The 27,970-nt window shown below is 35.7% G+C and overlaps 1 protein-coding gene across 1 annotated transcript; it reads right to left on the bottom strand.

Moving 5' to 3' along the window:
• Positions 1 to 384: 384 nt before the first annotated feature.
• Positions 385 to 27,970, bottom strand: AGGF1 (angiogenic factor with G-patch and FHA domains 1). The gene is made up of 14 exons (XM_007079823.3): positions 27,412 to 27,970; positions 24,644 to 24,746; positions 23,348 to 23,547; positions 22,252 to 22,416; positions 19,295 to 19,483; positions 17,001 to 17,331; positions 15,890 to 16,001; positions 14,593 to 14,644; positions 11,799 to 11,900; positions 10,769 to 10,934; positions 8,906 to 8,988; positions 6,106 to 6,233; positions 4,382 to 4,481; positions 385 to 2,586 (listed from the first exon to the last, which is right to left on the bottom strand). The coding sequence occupies exons 1-14, from the start codon at positions 27,619 to 27,621 to the stop codon at positions 2,386 to 2,388; spliced, it is 2,142 nt and encodes a 713-aa protein (XP_007079885.1). The 5' UTR covers positions 27,622 to 27,970; the 3' UTR covers positions 385 to 2,385.

Below are 27,970 nucleotides of genomic sequence, written 5' to 3'. Positions count from 1 at the left end.
TGTTGACGGTTTCTTCTCTTCTCAAATTTCACCAGCTTCTCATGTTCTGGCAAAAAGAATCCAGCAACTTGTAGCTCCACTTAAAATAAACCTTTGGGTAGCCTAGGTGGCTCAGTTGGTTGAGCATCCAACTTCGGCTCAGGTCATGATCTCAGGGTTTATGAGTTCTAGCCCCGCATCAGGCTCTGTGCTGACAGTGCACAGAGGCCAGAGGCTGCTTCGGATTCTGTGTTTCATTCTCTCTTCCCCTCCCCCACTCGTACTCTGTCTCTCTCTGTCTCTCAAAAATAAATAAATGTAAAAAAAATTTTTTTCAATAAAATAAAAAAATAAACCCTTAAAGGCTACCATAATTAATTTACACTGTGTGAATATAATTTAAAATATGAGACACAAAACAATTTTATGTGTAATCCAAACTACATAATTCACATCTACGCTTCTAAACAAACAGAAGCTCACATCTCTGTACTTTTACAGTGTACAAACTGCTTTTATATACATTTTCTCATTTTCTATTCAAGACAGACACGTGAGATAAATATTATTCGTATTTCACAGATGGAAATAGACTTAGACATTATTCAGTCCTTTATCTACCATATAGTATAGCCCTGAGACTTTAGATTTGCAAAGGGTTTTAATAACATAAATGTCACATATATTTCCATTTTTATCACCATTTTCAAGTCTCCATTTTCTTAACAAAAGAAAGCAATGAAAAAAGTTTTCTACAATCTAATAATAAAAATGGGAAATATTATATACATAGTTGTACTTTACTCAGTGAGTAAAATCTACCACAATTCTACTTTGGGCCTCCTATACTATTACCTATATACAGGGCCCAAGTGCCAGAAACACATGTAAATTTTTGTTTTCTATTTTAGAGAAAATAATGCAGAACACTTCTGTTGCCTTCAAGTCTAATGTACATAAAGAAGTGCTGGGTTGTGTAGGTGGCTAGAAACAATACAGAAAATGACTTTTTGCAGATCCGGAGTTATAGGGCCTCTGACTATCCCAGTTTAGGCCTGTAGGGTCTTGACGACTTGTTTGGTCATATGTCCCATCTTTTGTAATAAATTTATTTTTCTTTCCCCACACTCCTCCTTTCTTCCTAAGTACCCTGTACCATCCAGAGTAGAAATTCCAACAGGGCGTCTTTCTTTCTGAATTATCTTCCCCATTACATACTTTTTTTTCAGAACTTTCTTTTCCTATTTCTAAATCTTGAAGATATTTCTTTATAGTAGATGAGGGGTGAGCTATAGCTGATATTCACTGCCAGGAAAGAGAAAGTCCCAGCAATAATTTCCCAGCAAAAAGCTGAGACAGAAGTTAAATGGAGAGGAAAAGAACAGTGATAACTGGCAGGGCAGGGACATCTGCACTCAGAAAGCTGCACTGCAGTTCTCCAATATTTGAAGTTCTCCTGTTGTTACTACTCTGCCAATTTAAAGAGAAAATTCTGGCTGGTCGTGAGTTCAAAGCAGACCAATATATTTAAAACATTGGTTCAATGAATCACTCTTTTTGATATTATGATTATAATGTTTTTATTGCATTTGAAGACATTTTCAATAAATATCTTGAGTTTGAGGCCTGGGCTAGGCAATCCTTTTGCAATAGAAATCAGATTTCTCTGGCACAACTCCATTGCCAGCAATGGGATTTATCAAAACTATAAATGCCAGCACATGGAATATTTCAATACTGTACTCAATTGCTCATATCTAAATATTTCAGCTATAAAACAAACCAAGTGTAAATGCTTATTATATAGTACAAACCAACAAATTCTTCACAGAAGAAAACAATGAAAGACTAATTTTCTATAACATATCACCTGTTCATTAGTTCTTCAACAATATTACTTAGGATATTTTAGGAATAAAATTTATGCACCACTACCCCTGTTTTCTCAACATTTTCCACCTAGGTTCTAAAGGGCATAAACAAGGATGCTTGTAATCATACTTGTTTTTATAAACTTTCGATGTTTCTCTTGCTTTATATCTTATAATGATGAATATATGGAGACAAGGACAAATGTACATTTAAAATTACTGGTTATATGAATTTTGCTTATATGGGTCTTATAAATGACAAGATAAAATAACAAAGTCTGATAAACTCAGCCGTGCCCTGTGAACTTTAGTTTGCTCACAGCATAATCTAATTCAGTTACTATTTATTAGTTTAAAAAAAATGTTTTTTAAAAGCTGCAAACCACCCTTTATTACACATTTCTGAATCATGAGGGGGTAAATTGTGATACAGTTCCCTCATGTTAGGGACTCTTTTGGAGGGAAAACTTTTGCAATAAAGTAAGAGTTTCCAAACTCTTTTAAAAAAGCTTGAATTGTGTTCTATGACTGACATTCATTCTACAGTCCCTTTGACCCAAGGGACGGTCGCTGGCACATCTTTTTGAGATTTAGTTTCTGGGAAGTTTTCGGCAAACCTCTCGCGTGCTTTCTCCCAGTTCTTTTTGCTCTTGTTTTGGAGAAGGTGAATGTCTTCAATTGAGGATGGTTTTCCTGTCCCCAAGCCTGCATGTGTTCGCCGAAGCTGAAGCTGGATCTGTTACCAAAAAGTGAGATGACTTACTGTGGAGTCTAAATACACTGAAATCTGCTGTACCTAACGTGGTACTTTAATTCTTTGACTTAGAAAGACTGATGCAAAATAAAAACCTGTCAAATCCATCAAATACATAAAGAAATACATACGTGATTATACATAGAACTTGAACTCATTTTTCTACTATGTCTTGTCTATCAATAATGTCTATGTACTGTCTATCAATAATTACAGCTGTCTCAATACAGAAAATACAGTGCTCCTTAAATAGCCATCACCGAATTTCAATGAGATGCTGCACAATCTGTCATTAATCCCACTCTAGCCAGAAGAAAAGGTAATACTACTATCATCCTAGCCTTACCTAAGAAAGTGAATGGGTAGATTAAACATTAAGAGTCATAAAGAGGGACAAAGAGAGTCATAAAGAGAACCTGACTGTTTATTTTCATGAAAAGAGGGAAAGGACTTCTCATTATTTTGAGAACCATTAAAAGCCACCAGTTAGTTACTAAATGCCTACTGTATGTCAAGTACCCCACTTGGGACTTTACCTTCATGACACCTCTTAGAAAACAATCCTTATAATCCCCATTTTTACTGATGAAAACTGAAGTCCAAACTTGCCCTACATCACACAACTAGTAAGTGATAGAGCACCTATTCTAACAAAATAATTCTATTTAGTAGATTTGACTACAAAACCCATGTTCTTCTCATTGTACCTCAGTAAGAAAGAAAATTCACATTAAACCTCATACTGATGTATCCATTACTTCTTTAGGTACCAGGTAATTATCAAGAAAGTTCCTTTTTTTTTTTTTAATGTTTATTTTTGAGACAGAGAGAGAGCATGAATGGGGGAGGGTCAGAGAGAGAGAGGGAGGCACAGAGTCTGAAACAGGCTCCAGGCTCTGGGCTGTCAGCACAGAGCCCGATGCGGGGCTCAAACTCACGGACCGCGAGATCATGACCTGAGCTGAAGTCAGACGCTTAACCGATTGAACCACCCAGGCGCCCCAAGAAAGTTCTTTAATCATGTTACTTTGTAAGGTTTTTATAAAAGATAATTTAAATTTCAGGGCCCCTGGGTGGCTCAGTCGGTTAGGCATCCAACTTCGGCTCAGGTCATGATCTCACAGCTTGTGAGTTCGAGCCCCACATCGGGCCCTGTGTGGACAGCTTGGAGCCTGGAGCCCGTTTGAGACTCTGTGTCTCCCTCTCTCGCTGCCCCTCCCCCACTCATGCTCTGTCTCTCTCTCTCTCCCTCAAAAATAAATAAACATTAAAAAAAAGTCTCGGAAAAAAAAAAAAGATAATTTAAACCTCTGATGAACCATGGGGACTGCAGAATTAAACCACTATACGGTTTTCTAGACATTATTCCCTCTACTGCTTGTTACATGACCTGATTATTTAAATCTAAAACAGATTATCTAATACAGAATCTGCCTGTTTGTAAAGTAACACTGTGATTGTTCCCACACTATTTAGTACCAGACATAGCATGGAAGTCATTAATAACAACTAAAAGACACAGAAGAACCTATGGCTCAGGAAATGACATTTACTATCCCAGCTTTGAGGAAGGAAAAAACTCTAACGGGTTTCCAAAAAACGTTAAAAACAGAACACATACACATATATATATTTGGTAATTGTGAATACCACAAAAACGGTAATCCTGTGTTTGATATTATATTCCTGAAATGTAAGGCAATTCCTGGCACATAGCAGGAACACAGTAAACATATCTGCTATAAGAATAAAGAATGAAAGAAAACACAAGTCTTACCGGAATTTTCATTCCTCCACCATCCTTCCCTAGGCCCTCTCCCTTCTTCCAACCCATCTTCTCCAACATCTTCCGACCTTTGTTGCTATCAGTAATTTCACTTTAAAGAAAATTAAGATAGTTGTTGATTTCTAAAAGAACATGTAGGTCACGTTTATAATAAACTAATAATAAAAGTAATTGGTGCAAATACTAAAGACAATTGTTTGGCACTACCTAATAAAGATACACAAATTCTCCTCCCCATATTACTTAACAGAAAGTAGTGCACCAAAAAGATATGTACAAGAATGTTTCTGCAGCAAATCTAATAACTACAAGTTGAAAACAACTCAGATGTTATCAATGGTAATATGTATAAATTGTGGCATACTCATGTAAGAGAACATTATAGAGCATTGAAAATAAAATATACCTAACAAAATAATGTTGGACAAAAAGAATATAGACACAAAATAAACAGTGAATTACTCATTTAAAATTCAAAAACAAGTGAAATTAATCTGTTCCTGTTGGAAGTCAGGAGAGTGGCTGCCTTTGGAAAGGAAAAAAAACAAATAGCTATCAGGAGGAGGCACTAGGAGGGAAGGTTTCTGGGGGTTACTGATAATTTCCTATTTCTTGATAAATGTGTATTCTGCAATGTGTTAATCTTACAATATATTATTAAAATTAATACTTAATTTGTGTCTTCTTTGGTATGTAAGTTATATATCAATAAAAAGGTAAAAATAAAATGAAATAAAAGCTCTCCTTCATTGTGTGCATTTTGTTCTATGACTTTATTTTATGCTAGTTTAAGGGTATTTTAATTTTATGTTCCGACACATTGTATTTTCAGTACTACAAAATATGTTAAATTAGCTCTTCAATAACAATAAACCAAGCAATGTCAGACCAATGTATTTCATTTTTTATTTCTGCCTTTACTTTAATACAATCTTCATATTTTCCAGCCATTACATCAAAAAATATTAAACTTTAAAATGTGTCATGTTGTTGAGTCTACCTAATTCAGAATGTTATATTCTATCAAATCTGATGGATATAAGATGAAATGTTGTTTTATGTACCATAAAGAAAAAAATTGCTGTCCTATGTAACTAAAACTCTATCCTAGTAGTGTATCTTAGAATTAATAAAATATATTTAATAAAAGTTTATAATTAGCTGCCAGTCCTACCTGAAAGATTTAAATTCTAACTAAACCCTGCATTTATATTCTCAGGAAAAAAATGTAGCTGATAAAATATTAAAAGCAGAAATACGGTCATATTGTATAGGCCTCAAAATTATATTCTTCATATTATCACTGCTACTTTACCCAAAGAACAGTACTGAATCAAAAAATAAGACAAATAGTATTTCAGGGTCAACAAGAATAAAAGTGGATGAGTACTGAAATAATTATAAAAGATACCAGTCCATACTAATTTCTTACTAGCCCAACCTTCTAGATATCTAGTATATAAAAATATGTTTACTCAAGTGGGTGGCTAAAATGTTAGCTATGTGTATATATGTATGTTTAAGTATGTGTACTTATGTATATGCTAAGCAATTTTCTAGGGAATGAAATTCTAATTAGAGGAATACTTCCACCTTGTTATGAGCCATTCCTTTAAAGGCTACTTATCAGAATATACAACCCTGTAAGTTATATTACCCTACAAATGTGATTATGGTACAAAGAATGTTTCAAGCAATTCAAATGTAGTACTTACGAGTGAACGGATGCAGGAGCATCATCTCTTTGGAAAGTTCCTTCACTTCCAACCTGCTCCCTACGTTTTCCAGCTCTATCTTTATATTTTGGATTCTTCAATGCCTTTTCATCTTCATAGTCTGTATTCTTTATAAACATGAAATATTCATTGAAGAAAATAAAACTGATACATACAAATGTACTATCTGCATATTTGCTTTACCTGGAAATATGATTCAAAATGGTCTCTATTAAAATAACAAAGCAGACCATGATATAAATTGATACAATTATGTTAGAGTATGCTATTTTTATTCTATCTTCTTTAAAATGCTTATATTTTGTCCTGTGTCAGGCTCCACACTGGGCATGGAACCTGCTTAAGATTCTCTCTCTTCCTTGCCCTCTGCCCCTCCCCCTCCCTGCTCACGTGTGTGCTCTCTCCCCTCCAAAAAAGTTTATATTATTTCAAGTTGTAGAACATAAACTGTATGTAGAAGATAATATAAATCATACATAAATCATAAAATGTAATCATAAGAAATAATACAGTGAAAATACTGTATGTCTTGACTTAATACTATGTATTCATAGTCTCATATGAACTGACAGTATTCAAAGAAATATGTAGAACCCCTGGGGTTGGCAAAAATCTTTCTCCTTTTCTCTAAGGAAATCAAAGTTCAAAAGGACCTAAAATAGTGTGGCATTATTCCTTGAAAGGGAAAAATATAAAAAGTGTGGTACTCTTTTACAGTAATAATAGCTTTTTGCTTCAACAGTGTTCCATTTATATGATTAGACAGCTGCTCTAGAAATGTTTACTGAATGGAGACAGCTGGGTGGCTGTCAGTTAAGCAACTGACTCTTGATTTTGGCTTAAGCCTCAGGTCATGATCTCACAGTTGTGAGGTCGAGCCCCACATCGGGCTCTGTGCTGGGCACGGAGTCTGCTTAAGATTCTCTCTCTCCCAGTCTTTCTGCCCCTCCTCCGCTCGCACGCACACATGCTTTCCCTCAGAAAAACAAAAAAAAACCCGCAACTAATTCTGCCATTTAGCAGCTGGGTGACCCTTAGCCTAGTTTCCCAAATGTAAACTGGAAATACTAATTACCTTCCTGGTCCACTTATGGGATTAAATGGTAACCGCCCCACCACCTTTTTTTAATTGTTATTGCAATTTAATTAACTATAATAAATTGCACATAAAGTATACAATTAGGTGCTTTTGAGATTTGTATATACCTATGAAACCATCACCACCATCATGATAATAAACAGATCTATCTCCCACAAAAGTATCTTCATCTTTCTTCGTAATCCATCACTGCAGACTCTCCCTGTGCATCCTTCCTCTCTTGTATCCAGGCAACCACTACACATTCTGTCATGATATGTTAATTCGCTCTCCTAGAATTTTATACAAATGGATGTATACAGTATGTACTCTTGTTGTCTGGCTGCTTTCTCTCAGCATAATTATTTCGAGTTTCTTCCATAGTGCAGCCTGTATCAGCAGTTCATGCTTTTCTATTGCTAAGGAGTATTTGACCATATAGATTTACTACAATTTGTTTATCCATTCATGATGGATACATGAGTCTTTTCCAGTTACTGGTTACTAGAAAAAAAGCTGCTAATACCACAATGAGATACCACTTCACACTAATGAGAATGGGCAATATGCAAAAGACAACAAATAACAAGTGCTGGTGAGGATGTGGAGAAAAGGGAACCCATGCACTCTTTGTGGGAATGTAAATTAGTACAACAACAGTGGGAAACAGGATGAAGGTTCCTCAAAAAATTAAAAACAGAAATACCACAGGATCCAGGAATTCTACTACTGGATATTTGCCCAAAGAAAATGAAAACAGTACTTCAAGAAGACATATGCACCCCTATGTTTACAGGAGCATTAGTTACAACAGCCAAGATATGGAAGCAGCCCAAGTGTCCATCAATAGATGAATGGATAAAGATGTGGTACACACACACACACACACACACACACACACACACACACACACACACAAATATCACTCAGCCATAAAAAAGAATGAGATCTTGCCATTTGTGACAACATGGATGGGCCTAGAAGTTACTATGCTAAGTGAAATAAGTCAGAGAAAGACAAATGCAATACAATTTCACTTATATATAGACTATTAAAACGCAAACTGACAAAAACCAGAAACTGACTCATAAATATAGAGAATAAGCTGGGGGTTGCCAGAGGGGAGGGGAGGTAAGGGATGCATGAAATAGGTGAAGGCGATTAAGAGGTACAAACTTCCAGTCACAAAATAAATAATCCATGGAGATGAAAAGTACAGAATAGGGAATATGAATATTTTAATAACATTATTTGGGGACCAATGGGAACTCCACTTATGCGGTAAGCGTTATCTATGTATCTATCTATCTACCTATCAATTTATTTTTCAAGTCACTATTCTGTTCCCCTGATCCATTTATCTTTATTCCAATACTGTACTAATTACTGTAGTTTATAATAAGTCTTGAGATCAGGTAGTACCAGTCCTCCAAGAACATCCTTTAAAGGTATCATTTTAATGCATATTTTTTAAAAACCAGAAATGGCTATTCAAATGTTGGATATTATTATCATTTTTCTACTCTAGCCTCAACAGTTGTTGAGGTAAACAGTAACCAACTTACAGAAATCACATAAATCTCAAAATCATTATAAACAGTTCTATTTTTATATATAAAATGAACTAAACATACCTAAAGACATTTTTAACTTAGAACCAGATGAACAATTAATACATGTAACAATATTTAACATCCTTACCTGCAAACCATATTTTACTCGTATTTTCTTTAATTCTTTTCTCCTTTCCAACTCTTTTTCCTCCTTACTTAGTGCTGGACCAACTAAAAGGAAAAAGTGAGTTTCTTTAAAAAAAAAAACTAAACCTGACAGATTTTACATAAAATAGTGTTGTTTAATAATAAAATTAATACTAATCCACCTGCATATCAACTAAAAGTTCAAATAAGCATTAATATAAAAGAATCTTGGGTTGTGGTGATGTCCTTTCAGCATTTTGGTAACTAAATCTACTTGGAAAATAAACCAAAACCCAAAAGTTATAAGAATGTTACAGTATGGACACCAAAAGAAACACTGAGTTTTTTAATATTATCATATTTAATATTATCTTAACTTTTTAATATTATTTTAATAGAATCCTAAATGGAGAAATATTGTTAATTTTCCAAAGGAGTACAGGCATGTTCAAAAGAAAAATCACTGAACCCAAGATTCATATTATTGTGTAATGTACCATAACTCATTTTCATAATCTAGTATCAGAAAACAGAAAATAGGGGGTGCCTGGGTGACCTTAGATTAGTGGATATTTTTTTAATGTTATTTTGAGAGAGAGAAAGTGCATGTGTGCGCATGCATACACACACAAGCGTGCACACATGAGCAGGGGAGGCAGGGAAGGGAAGAAAAAGAGAGAGAGAATCCCAAGCAGGCTCTGTGCTGTCAGCAGGGCTTGATCTCACTCACCATGAGATCATGACTTGAGCCAAATCAAGAGTCGGACACTTAACTGACTGAGCCACCCAGGTGCCCTTGGATGAGTGGATTTTAAAGCAAGATAGCAACCTCTTACGGCGTTACTATAGAAAATAATGGTATATTGGGGCACCTGGGTGGCTCAGTCGGTTAAGCGTCCGACTTCAGCTCAGGTCACGATCTTGCGGTCCGTGAGTTCGAGCCCCGCGTCGGGCTCTGGGCTGATGGCTGATGGCTCAGAGCCTGGAGCCTGCTTCTGATTCTGTGTTTTCCTCTCTCTCTGTCCCTCCCCCATTCATGCTCTGTCTCTGTCTCAAAAATAAATAAACATTAAAAAAAAAAAAAGAAAATAATGGTATATACACAAATGATATATCAACACAAACTGTAAGTAGGAAAGCAAATGTTATCAACCAATAACTCTTAATACCCTGGTCTATTATTTTCTATGTTATTATCTGACAGAGTTTGTGGATAACTTCTTCATATCCCCAAACAGAAGTCAAAAGCAAACCAATCTTTACTATAATTATGTCACAATTCTTTTTTAAATTTTTTTAAATGTTTATTCATTTTTTGATAGACACAGAGTGTGAGTGGGGGAGGGGCAGAGAGAGAGAATGGGGGAGACAGAATCTGAAGCAAGCTCCAGGCTCTGAACTGACAGCACAGAGCCTGATGCGGGGCTCGAACTCACAGACCATGAGATCATGACCTGAGTGGAAGTCAGATGCTTAACTGATTGAGCTACCCAGGCGACCCCACAATTATTCTTTTGAAGGACATTTAGCTATCACTGCAGTGCTGCCTCCAAAGCCTACTAAACTGGATTAGCAAAAATAGCTCATCATTACATGTCAGAAAGCAACCTAATGCTGTAACAGCACAGCTAAATTGCTACACAGAAAAATCAACTAAAATCATAATCTACTAGTCTAGGTTTCAAATTTCAACTATATGTCATTCCTTAGTCTCATGTGATAATATTCACTGAAATCCAAATGTATCTCAATATAGTGTTATATCAAGTAGATATGAAAGTTGGTAGTTGATACATTTTAGAACACTCCAGTGAATTAAGCAAAAAACTTATCATGCTTTCATGTAACAATACATTTCACATACCGAAAGATTCATCTTTCTTATCAAGACGAAGGTGAGCTCGAACCTGTCCTGGTTCACAGCCGTCACAGGTATCACTGCCAGGGTGGATGTGAAAGGACAGTACAGTCTCTCCAATTTTCACTTCGTCACCATGCTCAAGTACATAAGGGTCACATTTAGTTTTAGGCTAAAAGAAAAAATTACAAAACAGAAACCCAAGTATTACATGAGATTATTTTATGTCTATGCTAAGTAATGTCTGATTAAAAAAAAATATTTAGGATGGTTCTCACTGAGAAAGACACACATATGCACATACGGCATACATTTCCACAACTTGAGGATGATAGAACTTTCAACTAAAGGAGAAGAAAGCTGAACTGAGCAACTTCTAACTTTTATATTATCAAATCCCCTAATCTCCCTGGCTCCATGCACAATCTTATAGAAATACCCAACCCAAACATCAAACAATCTATTACCAAAACAAATATCCATCACAGTCAAAAAGATAAAATGTTAAGGGGATAAGGGCACATTTCCCTTTTTTCCTCTTATTGTCTCTGATAATTCAGTTTTATTTCATTTTTTATTCTTACAGACTAAAAATTAAGGTATTCCTCACTCTCTTCCATATAGTTTATTACGTGCTAATAAGCACCTTAAAGAGTTCACTGGATAGACACAGCCTCTGTCTTCAAGGAGTTTCCAGTTTAGCGGTATTTCCATTAAAATAATTTTTTTAAAAACACCAAAAAAAAAAAAAGGAGTGCCCCTAAAGTTACTGTAAGAATGTTTACTCTGAATAGCTTTAAAATGCATTTATTTCTAAAATAAGATAAGATATACAATTATGATAAAAGTCAAGAGTTAAGTATCCACTTATATACATTTTTCAGCTCGTTCTGGGAACCCCCTTCCATGTAATACATTTGGGCTTGAACAGTAATCTGAACCAAATGATAAGTATAATAACTATGGCCTTCAGGAATAAAAATTTCAGTTCGGTTTTTAAAACTGATGTGCAAGTAATTAATAAATATACACTCACCTGAAGAATCTGTTTTCCGTTAACAATTGTACCATTTTGACTACCTTGATCCACAAGGACATAACTTTGTAAGTCATGGTCAAAATAAATTTCTGCATGAAACTTAAAAAAACAAAAAAAAACAAAAAAACCCTGAAGTAATTATAAAATTTAATACTTTTTTTTTTAAACCACAGATAATTTCTCTATGATAGGATAAGATAGATTTAAGGCTCTGATAACTTTAGCTATTTAAAAAAAATTGTTTTTAAATAAGCTCTAGGCCCAATGTGGGGCTCGAACTCACAACCTCGAGATCAAGAGCTGCAAACTCTACCAACTGCGCCAGCTAGGTGCCCCAACTTTTGCTATTTCTCATACTTTTTTTTTCTGAATACAGAAATATTGTAATACCCCTGGCAGAAATGTGACGGCTACAGAAAAAAAGTTCCTTATAATTCCGTCTATCACTGCCATTAATAATTTAGTGTGTGTCTTACATTTTCTAGTTTTATAACATAGTTCAGATTATATTACAACAACAATTTGAAATTATTTTTCACCTAATGTAAGTATTGGTATTTATCATTGAAAATTCTTAATATAAAAGTTGATTTAAAATATTCAAGGTGAACTTTTAAAATTTTATTATTTTTTTTAACTTTATTTTTACTTATTTTGAGGGCGATACAGGGCAAGCGAGGGAGGGGCAGAGAGAGAGGAAGACAGAATCCCAAGCAGGCTGTACGTGGTATCATTACATAGCCTGATGTGAGATCGCGACCTGAGGTGAAATCAAGAGTTGGGTGCTTAACCAACAGAGCCACCCACGCACCCCTAAAGATTTTATTAAAAAAAAATTTTTTTTAATGTTTTTATTTATTTTTAAGACAGAGAGAGAGCATGAGTGGGGATGGGGCAGAGAGAGAGGGAGACACAGAATCAGAAGCAGGCTCCTCCAAGCTGTGAGCACAGAGCCCAATGCGGGGCTCAAACTCACGAACTGTGAGATCATGACCTGAACTGAAGTCGGATGCTTAACCAACTGAGCCACCCTGGCGCCCCAAAATTTTATTTTTATAAGTAATCTCTACACCCAAGATGGGGCTTAAACTCACAACCCTGAGAGTCACATGCTCTACTAACTGAGCCAGCCAGAAGCCCCTGAAGATGAACTTCTCAGGGAAGTTTTTCCAGATTTTCAATACTCAGGACCAAGCATTCCCTCCTTGCTCCATAGTACTTTCTTTACATGGGGTGCCTGGGTGGCTCGGTTGGTTAAGTGTCTGACTTTGGCTTAGGTCATGATCTCACAGTTCATAGGTTTGAGCCTGCATTGGGACCTGTGCTGACAGCTCAGAGTCTGCAACCTACTTCAGATTCTGTCTCCCTCTTTCTCTGCCCCTCTCCTGCTCATGCTCTCTCTCTCAAAACAAAAAAAAATTTTTTTAAAGTAAACTCTATCACCAACATGGGACTCAAACTCACGACCTTGAGATCACGAATCACATGCTCCATGGACTGAACCAGCCAGGTGCCCCACCTAGTCTGCCTTTTGAATTTGTTTAAAAAAGAACTTCAAACTTAAATTATTCAAAATTATCTTGTCTTCTGTGATTTTTTCCTTTTTCTAAACTTAGAAGTTCTTCTCCTATCCAGTGGTTAAATATGTGTTTCTATTTTTTCCCCTAATATTAAGTGTGTGGGTTTTTTTAAATTTTTTCATCAACTTGGAAATGTGTGATATATACTGTCAAACTGATTTCACACAGCAAGAAACTATTTACCCCATCACTGAACACCTTAGTTTAAAAGAAAGAAAGAAAAGGCAGAAATGCCACCACACAACTACCTATATTTTAGATAGAGTGGGAGAAGGACTTCTTTGCTATTTAAATCACAGTTTTCTTTGGAGGCAGAAGAATTAAGAGTCATAGTAAAGTAAAAAAGCAAGATAATTTGCTCAGAGTTAAAATTATGAAAATTTCCTCCCTTCTAAATGAGTCAAAACAAAGTAAAAAGAAGTACACTTTTGAACAAATAATGGAAAACAAGTTTCATCCCCACAAGACAAAAATCACATAAAATATATACTTTAAATCCATATTACATTCTACTAAATAGAAACAAAATGGGGATTATGAAAGATCAGAAAAAGAAAAAAGATAACAACCATAAAAGCAGAAAACACCAGAAAATACACAAGAAGATAATATCAAGTATACAGAGTCTCAGTAGCAAAACCTTTTGTTTTTCTTCTTGTAACTAAAATTGTAACTCTGTTCTTACTGTTTCATTTGAAAACCCAAGTGTTCTTTTTCCTGAAACCATTACAGGAGCAACTAGGAAGAGTTATAAATGGAGAGCCTTGGGTGGTGGAGGACAGGTTGTTCTGGAGTTGTAAAATACTCTGGACTCAAACACAACCGTCTAATAACAGCCTGAATCACAACCGTCTAATAACGTAGCCTGAATCCAGGTCTGATTCATTTTTAAACTACAATCATATCTAGCACATTTATTTCATTTAATAAATGTTTGTTAAATGGGTGTTACTTTAATACTTAAATTAATCCACATTTCTACTCCCGCTCCAACCTGTTAAAAATTAAATATAATTTTGTTTACTCAAATTTTGATAAAACGTTATTTTCTCAAGCAGTGGAATAAACAAATCTAAATTGTTTTCATTACCATCACTACCTAAACTATTAAATTTCTACTAAATGAAAAAGCCCCTAAGTTTTCTGCCATAATGAAGATTCATAAAATCAATATCTATGAAGCTACACATTTGAAAAGCCAAAGAGCTTACCTTACTAACACCAACTTCAGGGATTCGGAGAGTATGCTCCATATCTTTTTCTCTGCAAAGTAAGATGTCTTTAACAATTTTTGAACCATATATAAAGCACTTACAGTTAACAAAGAAACAATTTTTTTAGTATTTATTTATTTATTTAGAGAGAGAGAGAGAGAGAGAAAGAGAGAGAGAGAGAGAGAGAGAGAGAGAGAGAGAGAGCGCGCGCGCGCGCAGGTGCATGCACGTGAGAAGGGGAGGGGCAGAGAGAGAAGGAGACACAGAAGCCGAATCAGGCTCCAGGCTCTGAGCTGTCAGCACAGAGCCCGACACAGGGCTCAAACTCACCAACTGTGAGATCATGACCTGGGCCAAAGTCACATGCTTAACCAACTAAGTCACCCAGGCATCCCAACAATTTTTTTTTTTAAGATTTTGTCATTGTTGTTTTAAAATATAATGTTAAAATACAAGCCTTTCTATTATACTAAGTCCAGTTTCCTTAATCCTACTCTAAACTTCCTATTTGAAACGAAGTTCCAAGACAACTTTTACTTTTTGAAACATCTACCCCAAGTTAATATTAACATCCAGTAGGACGCCTGGGTGGCTCAGTCCGTTAAGCATCTGACTCTTGATATCGGGTCAGTTTACCATCTGATGATTCTGAGATGGAGTCCCACGTGGGGCTCTGCATTGAGTGTGGAGCCTGCTTGGGATTCTCTCTCCTCCTCTCTCCCTGCCCCTCCACCATGCTCATGCACGCACACTCTCAAAACAAAAATTTTTTAAAATAATAATAATAAAACATCCAGTGGGACAACATATCCTATGTACTAGTATCAATCACCTATTCCAAATCTGTTGACTATTTGCCATTTCTAGTACTGCATGTAAAAGGACCATACTATTCTCAAAAATTTAAAGTTAAGATACTATATAGAATCTGAATTAAGAATAGATTTTTCTTTCCGGTTGGCAAAAAATGAAATTATCCTACTCATGATTGAAACCTACCTCTCTACCAAGCTGGTTACGAGTCACAAAGAAACAGAGGAGGAAGATTAAATACCAGACAAACACTGGATTTAAGTAAGTACTTTAAACCTAAAAAGTTAAGAAAATGACAAAATCTCTGTGAGAAAACATAAGTATCAACAATATTTTCTGAGTGGAAGAGGGAGGAACATGGATGTCATTAAGTGTCTGCCCGGCAAAAAGTGTTTGCACATTTCAAGGTAACAGCTTGAGTAATGTACAATCCACTGGAATAAGATAAATATACAAACATAGTAACATTAAACATTTTTACCTTCCAATTGTAGCAGGATTAACAGCTGTAATGATAAAAAGCGATCCTGTCTCCAACACTGGTGATCTAATAACAATTACTCTAATACATGGGGGCCAAATTTTTTCCTCATCTGTTAAAGAAAAAAATCGGTCAAGTATTAATCCAAATGCTATGGGAAAAAGTTAGAGATGTCTAATTTCTAGGCAGGAATAAGAAGCATCCATAAAATAAAATGTATTGATCAAAATCTTAATTCTGTTTGAAACAACCTTCTTAAATTCTGCTATATGACATACATAATAAGTAAGGCTTTAACACTTAAGATTTAAAGGGATCAACCTATGGGCACCTGGGTGGCTCAGTCAGTTAAGAATCGGACTCTTGATTTAGGCTCAGGTCACGATCTTATGAAGGTTTGTGGGTTCAAGTCCTGCATGAGGCTCTCTGCTGTCCTCACAGAGCCTGCTACAGATCCTCTGTCCACCATCCCCCCCCCCCGCCCCTCCCCAACTAGCACTCTCTCAAAACAAAAACAACAACAAATTTCTCCTAAACAAGAATTCTTATATTAACTTAGAAAAACTGAGTCCTCCTTTAAAAAAAAAAAAGGGGGGGGGGTGACTATTTTCAAGAAGAAAATAAGTTCATATGGCCTAATATGAAATCTTGGGTTTTAAAAGTATGCCTTTATGACCTCAAGTTAAAAAATGTAAGACTTACCCTAATACTTATGTAGCTTAATTTATGGACCACATGTTTTTAAAGGCAATTTATTTTTTCCCTTCAATTTCGTAAGTGGCCTCCAAAGATCTAGCCCACTCAGACAGACAACACATGTATCTTTAGGGTTAGAATATATGTAACTTGGTTTTGTTCTACTGATTAGGCCATTCGATGCAATAAAACTTTAAAGGTCCAAGTATTAGTCATGTATTCAAATCCTTCCCTCTAAAAATAACCAAGTGGTAGCCCACATAATTTTCAACACTATCATTAAAATAATCAGCTTCAAACAGTTTATTTTTTGGCAGATACATTACATGCGTTTCTAACATTTTTAACGTCTTGCTCTTTTACAATGACCAAACTGGGTTCTTTATAGAAAATTAAACAATGGTTATTTATTCACCTTCATCCTCAGTATCTTCTGCAGTTACATTGTCCTCACTGGTAATGTCTTCATCATAACTGTCCTCTGTCTGAGAGTCTGTAATTTCACCTTCTTCTGGCTCACTATCAGTCTCCACGATTTTCTCATCTTTAAATGACATTGAATTATAAATGTTTTCATTAAGAGAAGATTCTACAGTCTTTCCACTAACTGGAACAGTGAATTTGGTGGGACTGTTTTTGTAATGAATGTCCATTTTGGCTTTCTTTTTCACATTTGCAAAATCTTCTCCCTCACTGCAGCCTATATGTTCAACACTGGATGCTTTTTGATCTTCTGAATTCAAATCCTGGAAAGAGGTAGGTAGGGAGGTAGGAACAGAGGAAAATGTCTTAAACATGACCATCTTCTAATGTTTAATGCCAAATGTTTCAATGAATTAGTGAAGATATACGTACATTATATATGAAATAACAACAGCTCTTACCTATAGCCCCTCTTCCTCTCATGTTCCCTTTCTTGCTTAATGACATTACCATCCATTTACCATCCACATCAAAATTCGTATAGTTATCTTTGACATCCCCTTCACTATTACATGGAATCAATTACCAAGGGCTATGGACTATGTTTATACTTTATCCCAATTCTCTCTCCTTATCATTTGTCCTAGAACAGGCTCTTATCACATATTGCTTAGACCATGCGACAGCCTAGACCACTGCTGTCCAACAAAAATATAATATAAGCCGTGTATATACTTTAAATTTTCCTAGAAACCACAGTAAAAAGGTAAAAGCAGGTGAAATTCATTTTATTATTTTATCTACCTAGTATCTACAAAATCTTATCATTTATTATATATAAATAACATTTTATCACTATAAAATGATTAATGAACGTGAGCACACTCAAGTAGGCGAGTTGGGGAGTGGCATAAAGAGAGGGAGACACAGAATCTGAGGCAGGTTCCAGGCTCTGAGCTGTCAGCACAGAGCCCAAATTGGGGCTTGAACTCCCGAGCTGTGAGATCATGACCTGAGCCGAAGTTGGAGACTTAAGTGACTGAGACACCCAAGCGCCCCTAGTATCACAAGCATTTTTAAAGTTCCCCTCTGTCTTTATATATTACCATTTTAAGACCTAAAGAATGTTTGTTCAATTAAACATACTATCATTTTCTTAACCAGGATCTTGCAGGCCATATGAACTCTTCATTTTTTTCTGTTCTTAAAAATATTGCTATATAGGGGCACTTGGGTGGCTCAGTCAGTTAAGCATCCAACTCCTGGTTTCGGCTCAGGTCACGACCTCACGGTTTTGTGAATTTGAGCGCTGCGTCAGGCTCTGCATGGACAGTATGGAGCCTGCTTGGGATTCTCTCTCTCTCTCTCTCTCTCTCTCTCTCTCTCTCTCTCTCTCTCTCTCTGCTCCTCTCCTGTTCATGCTGTCTCTCTCTCAAAATAAATAGACTTAAAAAAAATATACTGCTATATAACAAAGTATTTTTCTTTCTTTGGATTTTGAAAATTACTAGAAATGAGATTTTCCAGTTAAAGAATATGAACATTTTTATGGTGATTGATACAAAGGGCCCATCTACTTTCCCCAAACACACCAATTTCCACTTCTAATAAATACGTAACTACCCTGTATTTGCTAGCAACTGATTTAATGTTTGCTAACATAATAGGTAAGAAATAGCTCAACATGATTAAGAAGCTGAACTTTTATCTACACCTACATACAATCTGTGCTTTTCTTTTATTATTGTAAATTGTGCAATTACACAATTGACTGAGGGTCTGACTGCTCTTCTTCCAAATTATGTAACACATGAATATTTTATCTGCCCTAAATCTACCTCCTTCAAACTTTAAGAAATTCCTTCTATTTGTAGTGACTGAGAATTTGTGAAAAAGTACATGTTCGCCCCCATGTGAATGCTCCTTGGTTGATAGATTCTGATATCTTGTTATCTTGATATGCTTGAAATATAGTTACTGAATTATGATTTTCAGTTTCATCAAAAACTTTGACAGAATTACATCATTATATAAATTTTTAAAATTATGGGGGCGCCTGGGTGGCTCAGTCAGTTAAACGGCCGACTTCGGCTCAGGTCATGATCTCGCGGTCCGTGAGTTCGAGCCCTGCATCGGGCTCTGTGCTGACAGCTCAGAGCCTGGAGCCTGTTTCAGATTCTGTGTCTCCCTCTCTCTGACCCTCCCCCGTTCATGCTCTGTCTCTCTCTGTCTCAAAAATAAATAAACGTTAAAAAAAAAAAAAATTTAAAATTATGAAGACATTACCTTTTCCTCATTTGTTATAGAAGAATCTGGATCCTTTCTTTTCTTCTTCAATTTTTTATCCTTATTTTGTTTTGTGCCACAAGTCTGATAAGGTTGCAAATCAACTCGAGAATGAAATTGGTATCGACCACTTTCCACATCACAGTAGTAATAAATTCCGGTGGAAGGATCATAATATAGTTGATTTTCCTTTCAAAGACAAGAAAACAGTAAGTTCTAATCAGGTACGATGAAATAAAATTTAAAAATAAACAACATAAACCAAATACATTCAAAAATAGTAAAGGTTTCTTTTTTTTTTAATAAATGTTTCTAGTATTTTCTGAAGATAATGAGTAAAGATGACAGAAAGGAAAATACTTATAATTTTCCAAAATACTTTGCCATGCAATATTTGCAGTGATTTTCTTAGTATGAAAAACGAATACATTTAAATATTAAACTGAATCTCATGAAACTGGCAATATTTGACCATTTTCACATTTACAAAAAAACAGGAATTTCATATGGTTCAACTTAATACATTAATGAAAAATGACAGCAAAAAAACCTTTCAGAAGTCATGAAAACTAACGCATGCATCAAAAACAGCTGACCATAAAAGCAATTCCAGACTTATTATCCTTATGATTACCCAATAATGCTTTGGTAGTATAAAACCCCCAACCATCCTCTCAATGTCATAAAACAAATATCTGCCTTTTAGTGTTCACGACTAAAAGCTCTGAAGAAAAACTGAAATTAAAATTAAGCTCTGGGGTGCCTGGGTGGCTCAGTCAGTTGAACATCCAACTCTTGATTTCAGCTCAGGTAATAATCCCAGGGCTGTGGGATCTATTCTCTGTCTCTGTCCTTCTCCCCAGCTTGTGCTTGCTCGCTCTCTCTCTCTCTCTCACAAAACAAAACAAACCCTCAAACTTACAAAAATTAAGCTCATAAATACAACATAATAGTTTATATAAAGAAAGTGATACATAACTGTCTTTACTAATTCTACCGTAAGTAATTAATTAAGTAAAAGAGCTATGCAAAAATGAATTTTGGCAAATTATGGATAAAAACCACAACGATTAATTTATATAATCATCTATATTTATTAGATACTGGCTCATATTTTATAATCAAGATTTAATGGAAAAATCTATGTTTTATTTACATCATAAACCTATATAGATCAGAGTTGGAAACATCTTACAATATACTAAGGTTAACCAACTAAACCTGCCTGGAAAAGACTATTTTCTAAGAGTTGATATTACTGCAATTTATTGTGTTTAATTCACTTTGTGGATCTCTTACAAAAATACTGAGAATTCTCACTATCTTTCCTGAAACTAAAAAAACTGAATGGAAGTGATGATAATAAAACTTTTATAACTCAAACCTATTTAATCTCGTGTCTTTCAGTCCAAAACACATTTTCAAAAATAGAAGAAAAATGAAAATTAAAATAAAAAAATAAAATGAAAACTGGCACAATAAAAAGGGCAAAACAATGATGTCCCTAATTTACTAAAACACAACCTACACAATGTTACACATAACCACTTATAGAAGAGATGTAGGAGGAAAGAGACAGAAAGGAAGGTAGACGAATGATGAAGACTAACATCATATATGTACAAACTCTGTATTCTCCTCAAAACCAAATAAATATTTAACAGCTACTCTCTTTGGTAATAAAAAACATTAATTTTTTGGGTATTAATTAGCATTGTCAATTAGCATACCTCTGTGGAAGAAAACCCTTTCTTCATAAGGGATTTACAAAGAAAACCAAGAGCAAACTGACAAGCTAATGAAATCTTTAATCTAACTATTTAGTATTATCATTATGTTCCTTCAATTAGCTAACAATAATTCCGGTGACTGGAATGGTGAACATCTGCTCCACTTTGGGGTACCACATTCTATAATTCCTGAGGAGATCACATGCCTAAGCCACTGAGGTTGAGGTAATACATATTTAAGTGCCATCATCATTTTCATCAAATCCTAAATGAAATCCCATTTCAAGTACCAGACGGCAACAGCCATAATACTGAATTATAAATCATGAACTTTGTTTTCTCATTCTGTCCTGGTCAGTGGTCCATTACACGCATAACATGTCTGATTCTATACTAAATCCCTAGTTCTCACTGTTAACATTGATTTTTAAACCAAGTGAAATGCTGGGGCACCTGCGTGGCTCCATCAGTTAAGTGTCTGGCTACTGATTTCGTCTTAGGTCATGATCTCACAGTTCATGGGATCAAGCCCCATGTCAGGCTCTGTGCTGACAATGTGGAGCCTGCTTAGGATTCTCTCTCTCTCCTTCTCTCTTTGCCCCTCCCCTGCTCATGCTCTCTCTCTCTCTCAGAAATAAACTTAAAAAAAATAAAAATGAAAAAATAAAAAGAAATGCTTAAAAGCCAAACAAGTTTTAAACTAATAATAAACATGCTATTGAGAATTCCAGAAAAAGACTCCCTTTGGGGCTCAAACGGATTAAGTATTTGAAACAACTCTAAAGTATCTCAGGCCAAGCCTAGCATTAACAATGTCACTTCCTTATCAATTCTATGAAAAAATATTAGTTTAGGTTTTTAAACATTGTACAACATATAGTTAACTGTTTTTATTAATACTCTAAAATCGCTTCTTGGCCTTTTGGCTAAGATCAAGTGTATTGACACGCTAACATCTCTGCATGTTACTTGACATATAAAAGGTTATTAGACCTTTCGGAAATATTAATCTATAATAACCACAATTAACTTATTTAGTTAAGAACATAGAAATGTAGCATCATAAGCTATTCTACAACTCTTTATTCATGTCAAATAGCCTTGAATCAAATAGTTTTGAATTTAAACACAGCCTCTTGCTTTTCTTAATTCTTGTTTAAGGTTGAATACTTGGTATCGAGCAGCAAGGACACAACCATACAACACTAAACGGTCGGAGATACTTACAGAATCATAATAGAAGCCGGTGCTGTGATCAAAATACAGTCCGGTGTTCTCATCATAGCTAAATCCAGTCTGAGACACTGCAGCTTCTGCTGCAGCTCTCAAACTTTCAGCTAAAGAAGAACCTTCTAAGGATGTATCTTCTGTTGCTAATACGGACGCTGGCTCCTAGGTAAGATACATTCATGTCAAGTAAGACCAATACTTCCTTGTGTCAATTTAGAAGTTGGCAGAATTAAAAAAAAAATAGACTTAAAGCAATTTTAAATAATAAGACTTCAATTTCTGCAATAGAAAGAAATGGCTATCAATTACAGTGTGGTCCAGTGTAAAAAATATTACTAGTGTTTTAGTTAATTCAATTTTGATCCAGTTTTGAAGATATTAGAAGTGAGTGAGTGACCATTACTCAAAAATACTTCCTGATACTACAAGGTAATAATCTACAAAATATAGACTCTGATATATTCTTTAAGAATATCTTCGGATCCTGGGATCCTGATTGAAAGTGAAGAAACAAATTTCTATGACACTCAGGCAATAGTGGGAAGATATTTGACATTAAATAAGAATTAAAATAATTTTAGTATGGGGGTGCCTGGCTGGCTTAGTTGGTGGAGCATGTGACTATTGATCTCGGGGTTGTGAGTTTAAGCCCCACACTGGGTGGCAAGATCACTTAAAAAATAAAATCTTAAAAAAAAATTTTTAGTGTGAACAAGATATTGTGGCCATTGCCCAAAATTTTTTGGTTGGGTCAAAATATAGTGATAAATTTTCTTTTAGCTTATGTGTATCACAAATTTTTAGAACACAATAGAGTAGAAAAACAATTATATATATTAACAAGTTCCAATTTTTGTTTCCCAAAAACTGTTAGTATTCACTGCATAACTATGCATAGAATGTTTGTAACTCTAATATATGCCATAAGGGACAAAAGAAGTCTATTTTTCTATATAATAACAACAGAGAAAGATATGTTTGGGGCATCAACAGTTTTTTTTTTTTCTTTTCTAAGTTTTATTTACTTAAGTAGTCTCTACACCCAACATGAGACAGCCAGATGCCCCATCAACAGTTTCACACTAAACGTTACCTGTGAATTTGAGGCAAAATGGTCTTCCGTACATTTAACATGTTCTGTTATATCAGTACCAGCGTAAGCATCATTTTCTACTTGTGACTGGTCTTCAGAATTAAAAGTAGAAGCTTCGATATCCTGATCTTGGTGAACTGAGAGTTCAGTCACCTTATTTGGAAGACTAACATCCTTATAGTATGTCTGATAATAATAATCTGTAGCAAAAACAAATTAGGTTATATCATATTATAAAAACATATATAAAAGAAGTTAATTCCAAACCACTGGCACTGAACACAAAACAGCACACAAGGCAAACATAATGTATTTTTATAACTGTATACAATTTAACAGATTAAAATGAATAGTGCAGATAAACCTGCAGAAGTAGGTATCTTTGATTGTAACATCACCTTCAGTACCCCTGCTGTCAAACTAAAAAGGAAAAAAAGTGGTAGATTTGGATTTTTCCATAGCAAGAGTAAAAAAAGAAAAAAGGTATATAGGTCGTGTTCTGTCAAAAGAAATGAGCTTCTCATCATGTACAACCTTAATATAGTTGCCTATCAAATGATCATGGGATAAAGATCAAGCTGATTTTTTTTGGTCAAGTTTCTCTCATGATGCTGACTTAAAAAAAAAAAAAATATATATATATATATATATATATACGTGTGTGTGTGATCATGTTATATATGTTATATATCATATACATATATAATATATGTGATCATATTATATATGATATATATATATCATGCATATATGTAATGTTAATTCTACTGCTGTGTTTAACAATTTAGTCAAATCACATACTGAATTTAAAAAAAGCAAAACTTAATGCAAAGATCATTTCTTGTGATCCGTATTTATTAAAACTCAGTTGCTCAGTTATTTTGCCTCACAATGTCATTGATGAGGTCATAGCTGTGAGCTCATCACTCTCACGAGAGCCTAAGAGAATGGCACTGAACACAACACTAAGTGGAATGCAACAACAAGAAAACACATGTGCCTGGTCACCAGGAAGGCCAGATATGAGTAGATGGTTCACAGCATGGCAAACATTACTCAGTTAATGTGCCACTGAAAACATATTAGCAATACTACATATTTACAGGAATGACATTTCTATTTTCCCACCAGAGCAGCATATAGATTACCTGAAAACACCAAATCATATGGAGAGAAGTCAATGTAACAGTTCTCATGTTTATTTAGATATCTGTCTATTTTAAGTTTAAAGAAAACTCTGCCTTAGCAGGATGTGAAAGTAACAGCATTAAGATAATTTCATTATAAGTTGAATACCTGAGATTGACCAAGGAGGGTGGTTCTCCGTTTGTACTTCTACATCAGACTTTTTATTATCCTCGTTTCTCTCACAATGGAGTATTTTACTGAGCTCTTCTACCTAAAAGAAAACAAGACTTAAGGAAAATAAATCGTATAGCAACCTAATAATATACACACCATGCTCCTGAAATTATAACAATCGTATTTCTTGGTAAAAGTTTTAGAGAAGTACCAAAGCTTCTAGTCCCCTTTTCATAAAAATAAAAAATGCTATAACTGACTTTCTTTCACCTTTCACATTTGCATAGGGAAATGTTTTCTTTTTTTAGGTTTTTAAAATTTTTTTTATTTAAGTAATCTCTATACCCAATATGGGGCTTGAACTCACAACTCCGAGACCAAGAGTCACAAGTTCTTCCGACTGAGCCAGCCAGGCAGTCCAGAGATGTTTTTATTCTTATAATCTCTTGCCAAATCTCAAAATATTTCCTCCAAAAATCAGATGAATTAAATTAACAGGACTTTTCAAAAAGGATCCCTTATTTCTAACAATACAAATGTTTTTATACTAAAATTTTAATCAGTTCTCCCTAAAGAATTAATTTTAAAAAAACATTAATTCTTACTCATCAGATGAAGCTATCTAGCATTATTCAGTGTCCTCCACCTGGAATTAACTATTCACCTAAATATATTAATACTCATATGCTTTAATGCACTTTTTTTCTTTAAACAGCAGACATGTTCTTTAAACAGTCTGTTCTTTAAACAGTCTCATGACTAAGTAACTGCAGCAAAAGGGAATGGAGGTGTGCCTCAGAGGGCTATCTATCCTCCCTGTGCCTCACTGAATGCCAAGGTCAGAGCAGCAGTATGGAAACACCCATAAGCAGATGACAAGCAATCCCATAAATACATCTCATTTGGGAAATATCTCAGTGTGAGACAACGTCTATTATAGGCATAAAACTAAAAAACAAAAAGAAAAAATGAAAAAGTTAAATATTTAATGACACATAAAGCTTAAAAGGCGAAAGGTGGTAATCTGATTACACAGATTATCTAGCCACCTCATTAGTTATCAGATCCTATTAGTACCACCCAGTGGAACTAGAGTGAACCAAACAAGGCACCAAGACCACAAAATTTAAGGAGGCACTCATTCTCAGCTTCACAGAAGTAGAGGGTCTGTACCAGACAATGAGTACTCCTTAAATTTTTTGCCCTGGGTTACTGATTGCCTTGCCCCAGTCCTGGCTCTGGCTACTACCACTATTACTAGATAATTTACTTAGTATTTGCTACATCCTTGGCCCTGAACTTGGTACTCTGGATAACCTCTCATTAATTCTTCCAAAAACCTTACAAAATAGTGACCCTAACCACCATTTTGCACGAGAAATCTGAACAAAGTAATTTGCACAAAGTTCTTTTGACTCCCAAACCTGTATTATGTTTATCAGTTCACCCTCAATTCTCAAGCCACTCCAAATAAAATACTAGTGATTTGGGATGACAGTTAACATTGAAACCATACCCACCACCAGGGGAGGCTCACTAGGAGGAGGGTAAAGAGGAGTTACTATCAACAGTAGACTCAAGGTTTTTTATGCATTCCAATTTTCATGTTAAGACCACCATATCAAATTAATACTAGTAACAAGATGCTGGCTTTTCAAAGACTAAAAAATGTTCTTTTAGATCTCTGTAACAAGCAGTACTTTAACAATTTATAAGTATAAAAGGTTTTTTTTAAAGCTGTCATATTTTGCTCCCCTTTCCTCATATTTTAACCATTTGAGTAATCTCCTAGCACAGTCCTTATGCACTCATGTTAAGTGTTCAAGAACTAGTTACTGAGCAAACAAATATATTTTCTATAACGTCCTATCAACAACCTATACAACGGACACACAAGTCACTGCATCTCGGCAGTTTTTTTCACAGATCATTTGATAACAAAGCATAACAAAGTTTGCTGCCATTTCATGTAGAGCCTTTATGTGCAATTTTGGGAAATGTACCAGTATATCACAAAGAACTAGACAATTTAACTGACATTAATAATTAAAGGAAAATAATTTGTTGGGAGAGTGTAACTGCCCAACAAATCAAGCTGAGGAAAAAAAAAAATATGCTCGTTTTTAAAAGTGAGAAAAAAAGAAGTGTGACTGCTTAAATATTTATGCTTACGCCATTTTATGGAAATGAAGTCAGCTGGTTAAAGTCTCTAACAAAGACAGTTTGGGCCTCCCTACTTTCACCAGAAAACTCAAGATGGTAAATGCCCAGAATAACCACCTGGCAAATATATAGCGTTCAACAGTGTGTAAAACTCTAAAACCATTTGCTCACACTTAATTTGCTTGTGTGGTACTAACATTCTCATTTCACGGCCAACCGAGGCTCAACATCAGTTCACACCAAATGAGTGATAAATGGGACCCTACTTCAAGGCCAGAGCTTTAACAAACTCAAAAACGATCTAGAAAAAATAGTATAAATGTTCCTAACGCCAAGGGAACTTTACAAATGAGAACCAAAACTAAGGTAATGAAGTTCACTTCCCACCATCAGCTCACGCACTTGTCTAAAACGAGGAACCCAAACTCTTAGGCTAGTTCCAAAAGTACTTGGATTTGTAACAGCCCTGAACTTTTATTTCAGATAACTCTATAAAGCAGTTCTGGGCCCCTGCCAGGCAGCCCTTCCAAGGCTATCAAAGGCTCCGGAGGCATCGCCTTGGGTGGAATGGGGCACGAGGCTGGAAGCGGACCGCGCACCTGGGTGCGGAGCTCCTGGTTGTTGCTCTCTGCGCTCTGGTACAGCCGCTCCGTGTGATGCAGCAGCTTCTCGATCTCCCGCACCTGCCGCTTGCAGCTCCGCAACTCGCATTCCAACTTCTCCACCTTCCGCCTCAGCTGGGCCAGTTCAGGCTCGGGGGAGGGTGGTGACGACGGCGACAGCAAAGGCGACGGAGCCTCGGAGGCCATGGAGTCTTGCGCAAGGAGGCCCGCGGGCGTGGAGGGACTGCGCTCACGCTGAGGTGGTCGCCGGCGGGACCAAAAGCCATGAGAGCCCGCGGGCAACCGAAGTTGGCCTCAGACCGGCCGGGCCCGATCGGCCCCTGGCCATGACACCTTAAAGCTCCTTGCCAGTAGCCTAGAAAGACTGCGGGCAATAAGCAAGGGGACAGAGGATGAGCCCGGCCCAATCCGCCAGACTTTGAAACGGGGAAACTTTATTGGCAGCTACCTTCCCCACAACCGAAAAAGCTGAAAAAAACGTTGGAGAAATGGTCGGCCAGAAGAGCAGTGGCCAGAAACTCGGAAGCTTCCTGGG

The sequence above is a fragment of the Panthera tigris genome, chromosome A1 (assembly GCF_018350195.1).
Source record: "Panthera tigris isolate Pti1 chromosome A1, P.tigris_Pti1_mat1.1, whole genome shotgun sequence".
In the NCBI taxonomy this organism is placed as follows: domain Eukaryota; kingdom Metazoa; phylum Chordata; class Mammalia; order Carnivora; family Felidae; genus Panthera; species Panthera tigris.
The sequence above is the reverse complement of the archived record's forward strand: the minus strand, read 5'-3'. Positions and strand labels throughout refer to the sequence as shown.

What these genes read in the sequence shown, in the direction of transcription:
- AGGF1 (XM_007079823.3), bottom strand. Translation starts at nt 27,621, where the DNA reads ATGGCCTCCGAGGCTCCGTCGCCTTTGCTGTCGCCGTCGTCACCACCC. An exon ending in ACCAGGAGCTCCGCACCCAG is followed by an intron (nt 24,747 to 27,411) that starts GTGCGCGGTCCG and finishes GTTTTCTTTTAG; the next exon opens with GTAGAAGAGCTCAGTAAAAT. An exon ending in GTGGAGGAATGAAAATTCCG is followed by an intron (nt 2,587 to 4,381) that starts GTAAGACTTGTG and finishes TTTTGGTAACAG; the next exon opens with ATCCAGCTTCAGCTTCGGCG.